The following is a 12,533-nucleotide window of genomic DNA, read 5'->3' as shown; positions in this document are numbered from 1 at the left end:
GCTCTTTTTTTCTTAAGTAGACCATTTTTTTGACATTTACTTTCCAGTGACAGAGACCCCATGAGTCAGGATTTATGTGGCTCAAAGATTTAGATCAACCAGATTGTTACGGATTGAATTGTGTTCCCCCAAAATGTGTGTCCAATTGGCTAGGCCATGATTCCCAGTATTGTGCGGTTTGTCCTCCATTGTGTGACCTCATGTAATTTCCTTTGTGTTGTATATCCTAACCTCTAGGACGTTAATGAGCCAGGATTAGAGGCAGTTATATTAATGAGGCAGGACTCAATCTACGGATTAAGTTGTATCTTGAGTCAATCTCTTTTGAGATATAAAAGAGAATTGAGCAAAGAGGAGAAGGACCTCATGTCACCACGTAAGAAGTGCCAGGAGTGGAGCAGGTCCTTTGGACCTGGGGTTCCTGCATTGAGAAGCTTCTAGAGCAGGGGAAGATTGATGACAAGGACCTTTCCCCAGAGCTGACAGAGACAGAAAGTCTTCCGCTAGAAATATCTCCCTGAATTCAGACTTCTAGCCTTCTAAACTGTGAGAGAATCAATTTCTGTTAAAGCCATCCTCTTGTGGTATTTCTGTTATAGCAGCATTAGGTAAGTAAGACACAGATCTTACTGATATTATCGATGAAGAAGGTAAAAACACTAGTGAATGAATAGCCATCTGGAAACAAAGCTTTCATCCAGCACCTTGTATTACATTCTAGCACAGACATACCATCTAATTCCTTTCCAGAAATATTAAAAAATATATCAATCAGAGATTTTTATATCTACAGGTATAAGCTATATATTTTTCTGCCTCAAAAATCTACAGCTATTTAAAGATAATTAGTTTGCTACTTCTGAAATACATCACAACACTCTTTAACAACTTCTCTTAATAGGTACTTTTCAAAGTTATACAAAGACACTAAAAGCATAATTAAGGCTCACTGGTGCCAGCTGAGACAGTGGAGAGTCTGCGTGTTAAAAAATTCCAACATTATTATTTCAGTGTAAATGATTGGGTTCTTGGAAACATTTTAGATCAAATAGCCACTGTTCCTGATGATGCTCGTGGAGAAAGAATACCCACTATTTGAGGGCAATCATGGGGAAAATATCATTCACAAAGTATTTTGAAATTAAAATCCTATGTATTTCAGAGATGATAGTCATACATTAAGAAAAATAACCTCACAATTTTTTTTCTTTGCTTTTTTTATTGGCTCAGGGATTACATTTAGAGAAATGGAAGAGAAACTTCAAAGATACTAATAAAAACAAGTTCATAGACCAGTAAAGCTAGAAGGAACTGTTCGGAGAGTGTCATGGATTGGACTGTGTCCCCAAAAATATATGTATCAATTTGGCCAGGCCGTGATTCCCAGTATTGTGTGATTGCCCACCATTTTGTCATCTGATGTGATTTTCCTATGTGTTGTCAATCCTACCTCTATGATGTTAATGAGATGGGATTAACAGCAGTTATGTTAATGAGGCAGGATTCAATGTACAAGATTAGGTTATGTCTTAAGCCAATCTCTTTTGAGATATGAGAGAAGTGAGCAGAGAGACACTGAGACCTCATACCACCAAGAAAGAAGAGCCAGGAGGATAGTGTGTCTTTTGGATCTGGGGTTCCTGCACTGAGAAACTCCCAGAGCAGGGAAAGATTGATGACAAGGGCCTTCCTTCAGAGCCAACAGAGAGAAAGCCTTCTTCTGGAGCTGGCATCCTGAATTTCGACTTTTATCCTCCTAGACTGTAAGAGGATAAATTTCTCTTATTAAAGCCACCCCCTTGTGGTATTTCTGTTACAGCAGCACTAGACAACTAAGACAGCAACTGACAATAATGAGGAAACGGAGGTCTCTTCAAATCTAAACAGCTCCTGAAATATCTCCAGCGCCCCTGGCACATTTGATTTATCCCACATTCATTTCTAATGGCATTCACTCTCAAGGGCAGTAGTGGAACTCCCAAGTATGATGCAATTAGCCATTTTATAAGTGCACATATAGCAATGCTAGAAAGGGAAGATTTTATCCTAATGAGGAAATGAAGACTATTGCCAGGCCTAGTCACCCCATTATCTTAAGTGTGAAGAAGTAAACCGGAACATGTACGACGCCACAGCAAGCTCCAGCGTAACAATCAGGCTTCTTCACAGAATCTCATTAAATGACAACCTTGCGAGGAGCTAAAGAGAAATAAAAGGAAGTGCATGTTTACACGCGCCTCTGTTTTGTGTTCTGTACCACACCACGCTAAAGACGAAAACAGATCGCTGCCTTGATTCAGTAAAACGCTTCAGTCCACTGTGGGCAAGTATTTGTTGAAAACAACTAGGTTAATCTGACTGTTTTCTCTGAAGTTTGCAAAAACAACTACTTTTTTTTTCACTCCTCCCACCTCCTTGGGAGTCCTTTGGCGAGATCTTAACCGAAAGAGAATTTGCTTTTCTGGTGAGAAAGAGAAGAGTATAACCTATGTGTTTCCTACTTTATATACGTTTCTTGAGGCCAGAGATGAAGGCATGTATTTCACTCTGCAGGCACAGTGGCTGCCACACAGTAGTGGTTTATATTTTTACTGACTCAGTGAGGGAACAGTAATTAGAGAATAATCTACCATATTAAATCTGACCTCAGAGCTCCGAGTAATAAGAGTTAAGAGGCAAACTGAATCTTAATTATTGAAAAGGTAATTTTTATTATATATATACATAAACAAAATTATCAGTCCTGTTAGGACATTTGTCTGTGACTTACAATAAAAAGGTAAAAAAAAGTCTCACTCAAAAAAGAATTTCGCTCTGGTTTTTCTCGCCTTTCTAAGCGATCCAAGGAAAGATCTCAAGCCACAGAATGCCATCCGAGCATTGTCTAACAGACTCAATCTTACTGGCCAGGTCAAAGTATTTCCTGAGGGTACTTTGGCATACCTGCTGCCTTTGGATAACTGTCTTAGTTACCTAGTGCTATGACAACAGAAATACGAAAGGGGAGTATTGAGTCCTACCTCGTTAACATAACTGCCACTAATCCCATCTCATTAACATCATGGAGATACGATTTACAACACACAGGAGAATCACATCAGTTGACAAAATGGTGGACAACCACAAAACACTGGGAATCATGGCCTAGCCAAGTTGACACACATTTGGGGGGGGACACACTTTAACCCATAACAATAACTAAAATTCTTTTCATTAGATTATAGTTTTTGCTCACTTAGTCCCTGATATCTGCTGTCCACACTTAATTTCCGTCCATGAGCCATTATCACAAAAGAGCTTGCTTCGGGAATGGGGAGACATGCTTAATAAAATTTTAGTTAACTACAAGTTACACACTAAATGTCTTACAGGTATTTTTGCTTAGCTTGTTTTAGTGTTTTCACTTTGTTTATATATTTGTCTAGATTTTTGCCTTGTAGATTTTTTAATTTTTATGTGGTCAAAGATATCAACCTTTTATCATTTCTGGATGTTTTGGTGTTAGACACAGAGAGAGTCCTCGTGCCTCTGAGACTATTTTTAAAATAACGTAATTGTCTTCTAGGGCTTTGATGATTTCATTTTCTTCTACTTAAAACCTCTGCTTCATGTGGAATTTATTTTGATGTCGGGTATGCAAAATTAACTCTCATGATGACGATAACGAGGATGATAAGGATTTTCATATATCTATGGCGTTGTCCTGAAGCTATTAAACAATCCCCTTGCTCCCATTGAGTTTAAGTTTCCAGTACTTTGCGTGAACGGTAGGTGGTAAGAGTTCCAAACTCACTGCTTCCTCTGAAACCAGAATCATTTTTTTAAAAAATTGACATGATAGAGATTGTTTTCAAAAACTCTCAATTTCTATGTGACATACAGCCTTTTTCTAAATTTCCCACTGCTTCCACTGCCTTTAACAAGCCCAAAGCCCTGGCTCGTACATGTTTCTCTTACCAGTATTTAGAGTGAATGTCAAACTAGGCAGAATTTGTAAGTACAGGTTTATGATTATAAATGCTAGAAATTTTTAGAAAGCAGTTTTAGGGGGAAATGCCTTATCTGGGAAGGTTGAAACACAATTTTCACTATAAATCTATATTGTTGTTGTTCTTAAAAAAAAACACATACACACCAAACCTGTTGCTGTCGAGTCAATTTAGACTCATAGCAACCCTACAGGACAGAGGAGAACTGCCCCATAGGGTTTCCAAGGAGCAGTTGGTGGATTTGAACTGCTCACCTTTTAGTTAGCAGAACACTTATCCACTCTGCCACCAGGGCTCCAAATGTTATATTGTTAGGTGCCATCAGGTCAGTTCTGACTCATAGCAGCCCTATAGGACAGAGTAGAACTGCCTCATAGGGTTTCCAAGGAGTAGCTGGTGGATTCAAACTGCCAATTTTTTGGTTAGCAGCCGAGCTCTTAACCACTGTGCCATCAGGGCTCTGTGGCACGTCTTAAATCTTAGTCTTAGATCTACTGAGCTGTGGCTTACCACTTCTCAGGTCAGAAAGATACTGAGCCAAAGTCCACTAGGCTAATCAGTGGTTATGAAGATATGATCTAAAATGAAGATATGATCTAAGTATAAAGATATGATCTAAGTATAAAAGGCCTACAGAACCATTAAGGGAAAGGATCTATGAAATCAATTTCAGGTATAGGACCTCTTCCATGATCCCATAATTCTGGCTCTTCTGTAGAAACCTTGAGAACCACTCAAGGTGGGCCACCAGTGCAAAACGTTGTATTTACAAACGTGAATGTCTCTACATTTAAAAAGGGCCACTTCACAAGTGGTCACTTCAGTCCTGAGCTTTTCAGTCAATGTCAGGTCATTTTGGTGGAAGGGGTATGCACAGAGGCTCTGAAAAGATCACCACTGTCTAAATGTAGATTTGGGGAACCTTTCTCCTAGCTACCTTGACAATAAGTATTTCTGCTATAACGTGAGTGTTCTAGGCACCGGGGTGCCAAGGATACAATTTCAGTCTTCTTCTTAGAATTGAAATGAAAACTGAATCTGAAAAGGAAAGGCAAGATGGACTATATTTTCCACCCTGGGGCAGGACCCTGGGTTACCTATGTCAGCAATGAGGCTCCCTGGCCTCTGCTCCTGGAGGAACTGGCGGACACGAGGCCAGGCTTTGCTCTGCAGGTCGCTGAGGTAAGCTGCGGTGTTCTCGTACACCTGGTGTACATGCTGCTTCTCCAGCTGGGCCGCTTCATGATCCATCCTGGGGAAAAGAGGGCCAACCCAAGGAAAGCAGGTCACGGCATGCACCAGATGGCTGAGGGATAGTGCAGACTTCCCCAAACTGGGCACCTACAACTGCCAAGTCCCTGTGTGTGGTACACAATGTTAAAGCAAGAAAGGTTGACGGTTCCAGTCCTCCCAGAGGCACCTCAGAAGAAAGGCGTAGCAATTTACTCCCAAAATATTAGTCTTGGAAAACTCTGTGGCGCAGAGTTCTACTCTGACACACATCATGCGCTGGCGTTGACTCATGGCAACTGTGTACAGGTACAACTGCAAAAGCTGTGCTGTTCTTACATTTCCTTACAAGCTGCAAAGAACACTACCTTCACTGTAACATCATCACAGTAGCCCAAAAGCTAGTAAATGCTTACTTTTTACCCATGAAATAAGGTTCAGAAAATAATGGTTTGGCAATGAAGTAATAACCATTGTAAGTTTTTCTGCAAATATGAAAAGGGGAAAGGAATACACAGTGAAAACTGAGAGAGAGTCGGAGCTCAACAGGACTGCCTTGTTTTTTTGGGTCTCCAAGTTTTCCACCTCAAACAGGGTGCAGTCTTACCACATTTCTTTCTTTTATAAAAAATTTTTTTTACTTAGCATTATGGGAAAGTTTACATAGCAAATTAGTTACCCCATCCAATAAAGCGCTCCAGGGCATTGGTTGTGTTCCCTACAACGTGTCAACACACTCCCCACTTCTGTCCTAGGTTCCCCTGATTTTCTATCCTTTACCCTTTTTTTATCACACGTTTTAGTGGAAGGTAGTTTGAGTCTTCCTTCTCTGACAGGGTTCTGCCTCGCACAGGCTCCGGCTTTCGCAGCTTTTGCTGTTTATTGAGTGATTCTGAAGAGGTTCGCATACAGTGATGCAAAAGAAGCCAGAAAATGAGAGTTGGAAAGGTCGGTAAAGACCTGAGAGCTTGGATTTAATAAGGATCAAAAATACAGTGAAGGAAAAAAGAGATAGAAATACATCATTATATATTTGTTATTAATTTTATATCTATTCCCAATAGGGCTGGCAAATAGATTTATACCCTCTAACTTCAACTGGTCAAATAACTGACTATACATGAATCCATGCAACCAAAATTAGTTTGAACCTTTGTATTAAAAAAATAAAACCCAAAATAAGTGCTGATTTCTACAGCCAAGAGGGTTAAAAAGTCTTGCTGTTAAGTGCAGAGGTATAATAAGTTGGAGTTTAATGTGTTACATTAAAGCTACTGATGTTCATTTCCAGTGTGATAAACATTTGAAGCAAGGCATTGTCAGTCAGTCGGGCTTCTGCATAAAACCACACGTCTTAAAATGAGTGCAGGAGAAATTGGGAACTTTACCTTAGACCTCAGCTTAGAAGCACAAGCAGGAGAGAGAGAAATTCTACAAAAATTACATCGCCATGCAACTTACAGGGTTGCTATGAGTCCAAATCCACTTAACGACAATTTTTTTTATGCAACGTTTATTTTTTAACATTTCTTTTCTTGCACTTTAAATTGCACTTATCGGAAGTATCGGTTCAAGAATGGCCCAAAGGAGGTCAAGCCACTGCGTTTCTTAGGATCTTGTTAACCTGCCTTGCAAAGAAAGTAGCAAACTTGAAAAATCTAATGGAGCTAGCCGGTCGCCATCGAGTCTATTCTGACTTGTAGTGACTGTACAGGACAGAGTAGAACTGGCCCATGGGGTTTCCAAGGAGCAGCTGGTAGATTCAAACTGCTGACCTTTTGGTTAGCAGCCAAGCACCAGGGCTCCAAGGCATACAAACCAAGTGACTTCAGGTCATTCGATGTGTTTGAAAAGCTGACCACTACAAAAGGAAGGAAGGGAGAGAGGCCCGGAGAAAGGACGCTTATTCTGTGTTTCCTAAAGAGTGGACCCAGGAGCAACATGAAGGCATGAAGGCATTGCTGGAGGCAATTTTACGTCAAGATCAGTATTTTTTTTTTTTTTTTTTTTTAACAGTGAGCCATTAATTTGAAAGGAGCAGAGGATCTGTCAAGAACAGTAGTGACAAGTCATTTCCGGAGACTTCAAGTTTTATGGAATATTTGATCACCCCATACCTGGCTCATGCACTTGTGCAAAGTATTTGCAACACTAGGCATTTAAAAGATCAAGATACTTAAAAAATTTTTTTTTAGATTTTAGTGAAAGTATACACAGCCAAAGATCCCCACTATTCCAATAATCTCTACATGGATGATCCAGCGACATGATTACATTCTTCAGGTTGTACTACCATTCTTCACTATCCTTTCCCAGATTATTCCATCACCATTACCTTAAACCCACTGCCCCCTAAGCTTCCCATCCAACCTTTAGACGTGCGGTTGTCAATTTGATCTCATAGAGATAATTCTTTAAAAGAGCACAATGCTCAAAGCAGACATGCTTTACTAATTAAGACAAGCCATTTTTTTGGTTCAAAGAAGACTTGAGGAGATACCTTTTTGGTTTAAGGTTTAAAGTTTAAAGATTATCTCAGGGCAATAGTTTCAGGGGTGTATCCAGCCTCGATGGCTCTAGAAAGTTTGGATTCCATTGAAAATTTGATATTCTGTTCCACATTTCCCTCCCCCCCACTTTTGATCAGGACTCTTCTACAGATTCTATGGATCGAAATACTTTTTAAATATTTCTGCTTATTCTCTCTTCCTTTGTGGGACTGTGCCTTGGAACCCCAAGTGAAGCTGAGGCCTGCTAGCCATGACTGACAGGAGTGGGCCCATGATGCAATCTAGGCCAATCAGTCTCCCCTGAGAAGCTGACTACTGAATGGAGACAAACAGGACAAGAGGTGGCTGGTGTCAAATGGTAATGCCAATGGTATAACCCTAAAGTAATGGGCCCCAAATTTCTTCCCCATTCCTAACTTTCCTAAAGGTCCCTAGGTGGTACATTTTGTCCTTGATTGCTAACTTAAAGGTTGGCAGTTCGAACCCACCCAGCAGTACCTCGGAAGAAAAGACTTGGTGATCTGCTTCCATAAAGATTGAAACACCAAACCAAACCCACTGCTGTTGAGTGGATTCTGACTCATAGCGACCCTGTAGGACAGAGTAGAACTGCCCCATAGAGTTTCCAAAGAATGCCTGGCAGATTTGAACTGCCAACCTCTTGGTTAACAGCTGTAGCACTTAACCACTACACCACCAGGGTTTATAAAGATTACAGCCAAGAAAACCCTATGAAGCAGTTCTACTCTGAGTTGAAATCGACTTGATGGCAACTAACGACAACCACTTAAATTCCCTGAGGTTTGATTTTCAGCTCTTCCTTCTGTTGTATCAGCTACTTAGCACACTCCTAATGAATCCCTTTTTGCTGAAGTAAGAATTATTTTCATGTTTGCAGTCAAAGGACTTTAATTATTACAGACTTGAAGAGTTCTTCACAACCACAGCACACACCTCAGAAGGGATGTACTGTGGTGATCAGCGTGCCCAGCAGGGCTCCCTGCCAATAGATGAAAGGACTCTCTTGGAGCCCTCCAGCAACAGGGTATACTTGGAACATCCTGTCAGCAATACCAGCCTAAGGGAAGATCAGAGTGGTTGTCACAGTGCTGCCATCTTTGCTGTCTTTCCTTATTTTTTTTCCTACTGCCACAACTTAATATCTCAGCTATTATTACAACCTTCTAGCTGGTCTCTCTGTCCCCCTCTCCACCCTGACACCTCCCCACACATCTACCCCCTCACCTCTATGCACAATGCTAGGAGATTGCAACGTTCCCTTCTCATTAATATTCACTTACGGAGGCGCACACACACACTGCTAGAGTAAAAGGCAGCTGCATAGACAACATAAAATGTATTATTGCTGGCTGTAAAACATTATTTTCCCTGCAAGAATCCAAGAAAAGCAGACTAGAGCTTCTACTCCATGCCAGTGCTGGATTGATTTGCCTATAACATCTCTTTGCTAATATCCCCTCCCTGCTGAAAACCTTTGAGGGGGCCTCTACTGCTTATGGAAACCTGGTGACACAGTGGTTAAGAGCTCGGCTGCTAAACAAAAGGTCGACAGTTTGAATCTACCAGCTGCTCCTTGGAAACCCTATGGGGCAGTTCTACTCTGTCCTATAGGGTCACTATGAGTTGGAACTGACTTGATGGCAATGGGTTTTTTTTTTTTTTTTTAGTTTCTACTGCCTATGTGGTAAAGATTGCACTCCTCTGTCTGGCATTCAAAATCCTCCATGCCCTGGCCCCAGCCTACCTTTCCAGTCTTATTTCATGTAACTAAGGAGTCTTGGTGGAGAGTGGTTAAGCACTTGGCCACTAACTGAGAGGTCAGAGGTTTGAACCCGCCAGCTGCTCTGCTGAGAAAGATGTGGCAGTCTGCTTCTGCAAGATTATAGCCTTGGAAACCCTATGGAGTAGTTCTACTTTGTCCTATAGCATCACTATGAGTCAGAATTGACTAGAGGGCAATTTTTTTTTTTTTTTTCTGTAAGTACTGTAATTGGAACTCTTGGCTCCACCCAAAGTCATCTGCTCACCGTTCCCCGAGTGGACCTTGTATAGTTCCTCATTCAAGTCCTTGCTGAAGTTTTGCTTAAATGCTCTCCGATCTCTTTACCCTTCCAAAATCTTACCTGAAAAATCTAGCACAGCTGCTGCTTTCAGTATTTCTGAATACCCCAAACTTAGGATCTCTATTACTCTTAGGGTGTTTCTCCTGATACTACCTTGAAATCTCACCTTTGTTCCCAGCTAGATTATAAACTCCCAGAGACCAGCAGGAGTCCCTGAGTGGTGTAAATGGTTAACACACTTGGCTGCTAATCAAAAAGTCGAAGCTTCCCACTCAGAGGTACCTCAGAAGAAAGGTCTGGGAATTTTCTTCTGAAAAATCAGCTACTGAAAACCCTGTGGAGGACAGTTCTCTGACACATGGGGTCACCAGGTGTTGGAATCAACTCGACGGCAACTGTTTTTTTTGGAGAACAGGAACCAATCTGTAATTTTTACTTACTCTGTATGACCATTTTGAAATCCTTTTCCCACCTAGCACAAAAATAAACACCAAGTTACTTTTTATCAATCACATTGTCATAAATATAAAATTACAGGTACTGGGGCTGATAAGGTTTATTGACTAGGCGCATTGCCACACAACCGTATTGCCTGAATTGTGGTAATAGCTGAAAGCCACTCACCTGAGTCATCTTGAGATCACAGGAGAATCGCTCCTCCTCTTGGTGAATCTGGCAGCTACCACCTCAAACTGAGGGTTGTTTCTTCTGAGTAACTCTGTGTGTAACGTAAACGAGAAATCACAGGAGCGAAATCAAACGGTGAGGTCCTTCACACGATGAATCATTTTGTAGGAGTCTCTGAAGGGAATACAGGCCCTGCTAGAAAAACAAACAAATACTTCATGGTATTTTTACATAATAAAAATATTGAACTAGCCATTGCACAGGTTGGCCTCTTGACCCATGCTGAGCACTAGGGATGAGAAAGCACTGTTGATACATGAAGTGTGAATTATAAGAAGTGTAAGAACAGTTTATAAATCAAGTCCTAAGCTTTCTGTAAAATATACAGGGCTTTTTCTAAAAAAAACTACATTTGATGGTGTCATCTTGTTCCTGGAAAAATTACAAGCATGGAGAATCAACTCTGAATCCAGTGGCTTAATTGAATGGATACCATTTAAGAAGATACTACTAAATGTTATTAAATCATTTCAGGCCAATTTGATTGCCCAATATTTGGTCAGATTATCAGCTACTTCCAGGTCACCTTGGTGAGTACTCCAAGTCATTCTTCATTGTTCCATTTTTTAATTTTTCTTTTTCACAATAGAGTAGGTCTGTCATCAAGAGCTCCTGTTGTTGTTGTTGTGTGCCAGAGTCGATTCTGACTCCTAGTGACCCTACAGGACAGAGTAGAACTGCCCCATAACATTTCCAAGGAGCAACTGGTGGATTCCAACTCCCAACCTTTTGGTTAGCAGCCTGAGCTCTTAACCACTGTGCCACCAGGGTTCTCAAAAGGCTCCTAGTTACTAAAATATGCCTGTCACAGGCCAAAAAGCTACAGAATGGTGTCCTGTGAGGAAAAGCCCATCCAACAAAACCTCCAGGCCTGAGTCCTCCTCTACAAATGATTTTGGATACCTGGTGGTGCAGTGGTTAAGAAGTCAGGGTGCTAAACAGAAGGTTGGCAGTTCGAACCAAGGCAGCTGCTCCTTGGAACCTTATGGGGCAGTTCTACTCAGGCCATTAGAGTCGCTATGAATCAGAATCAACTTGAAGGCAAGCTTTTTTTTTTTTTTGAGACGATTGGACTTTAATTAGATCTCATTCTTAGCCACTATCCCTAGTCCCCATATCCTTTATGTAGACACCACACTGCCACTAATTGTACTTCTCATCACACACAAAGGAGCCCCAGTGACACAACAGTAAAGCCCTTGGCGAAAGTCTGGCAGTTAGAACCCACTCAGTGACCCTGCAGGAGAAAGACCTGACAATCTGCTCCCGCAAAGATTACAGCCTAAAAAAGCCAATGGGGCAGTTCTACTCTGTCACATGGGGTGGCTAGGAGTCAAAAACTGACTTGAAGGCACCTAGCGACAACGACGACACACACAGTAAGTCTCAGGACTGGGTGGGGGGGGTGGGCGCACACTTGCTTCCCTCTGCTCTGCACCCCGCCCCCCATCTGAGCCACTATCTAAGAATCGCTGATACGCTGCTCTCATAGCAGGTATTTTTGCAAGCTGCTCTCCGGTCTTCTGAATTTGCATGTTAATTAATTTGCAGTTAAGCTCCAGTCACCTCTCCATCACATGCAGGTATGCCGTCTTTGCCGGTGAGAGCCACAGAGGTTCACTTTCAGAAAGAGGGCTCAAGAAAAAGGGGCAGAAGAGCTGCCAACCAAAGGGTCCCTTCTTTCCTTCTGCACTTTTAGAGGCTGCCTGAATTATACGGAGATGAGGTTTGCTTCCGGTGCCCATGTGGTCCCCATACCTCAGGCTGTGCCCTGGATGTGCCCCTCCAGGCCCTGACCTAGTCTCTTCCAGTGTCACCAGCAGACATGGCTGCCTAGGTGCTTTCCTCTCACGTGTCAGCAGCTAAGTGTGTTAGCTCCCTCAGAGAAGCTACTTCACGCTAACAAACGTTAGTGTCAGTGCCTTAGTCAGCATTATGGATTGAATTGTGTCTCCCCAAAAACTTACACTGCAGTCATAACCCCCGGTACCTGTGACTGTGACCTTGTTTGGAAATAGGTCTTTGAAGACGTT

General features: G+C 41.7%; 1 protein-coding gene across 19 annotated transcripts in view; it reads right to left on the bottom strand.

Annotated features, from left to right (window-relative positions):
- TRMT9B (tRNA methyltransferase 9B (putative)) overlaps positions 1-12,533 on the bottom strand; it is a 63,275-nt gene that overhangs the window by 12,918 nt on the left and 37,824 nt on the right. For 12 of the 19 annotated variants that reach the window (XM_064272859.1, XM_064272851.1, XM_003412421.3 and 9 more), the window contains 2 exons: positions 10,438-10,635; positions 5,087-5,241 (listed from right to left, as the gene is read on the bottom strand). In XM_064272859.1, coding sequence (XP_064128929.1) covers positions 5,087-5,240 — 154 coding nt within the window. In that variant the 5' untranslated portion in view covers position 5,241; positions 10,438-10,635. The remainder of the gene's footprint in view (positions 1-5,086; positions 5,242-10,437; positions 10,636-12,533) is intronic. The other 7 variants (XM_064272862.1, XM_064272860.1, XM_064272848.1 and 4 more) reach the window with 1 other exon arrangement.

The sequence above is a fragment of the Loxodonta africana genome, chromosome 19 (genome assembly GCF_030014295.1).
Source record: "Loxodonta africana isolate mLoxAfr1 chromosome 19, mLoxAfr1.hap2, whole genome shotgun sequence".
Taxonomy (NCBI): Eukaryota; Metazoa; Chordata; class Mammalia; order Proboscidea; family Elephantidae; genus Loxodonta; species Loxodonta africana.
Note: the sequence above shows the minus strand (reverse complement) of the source record. Positions and strands in the feature narration are given on the sequence as shown.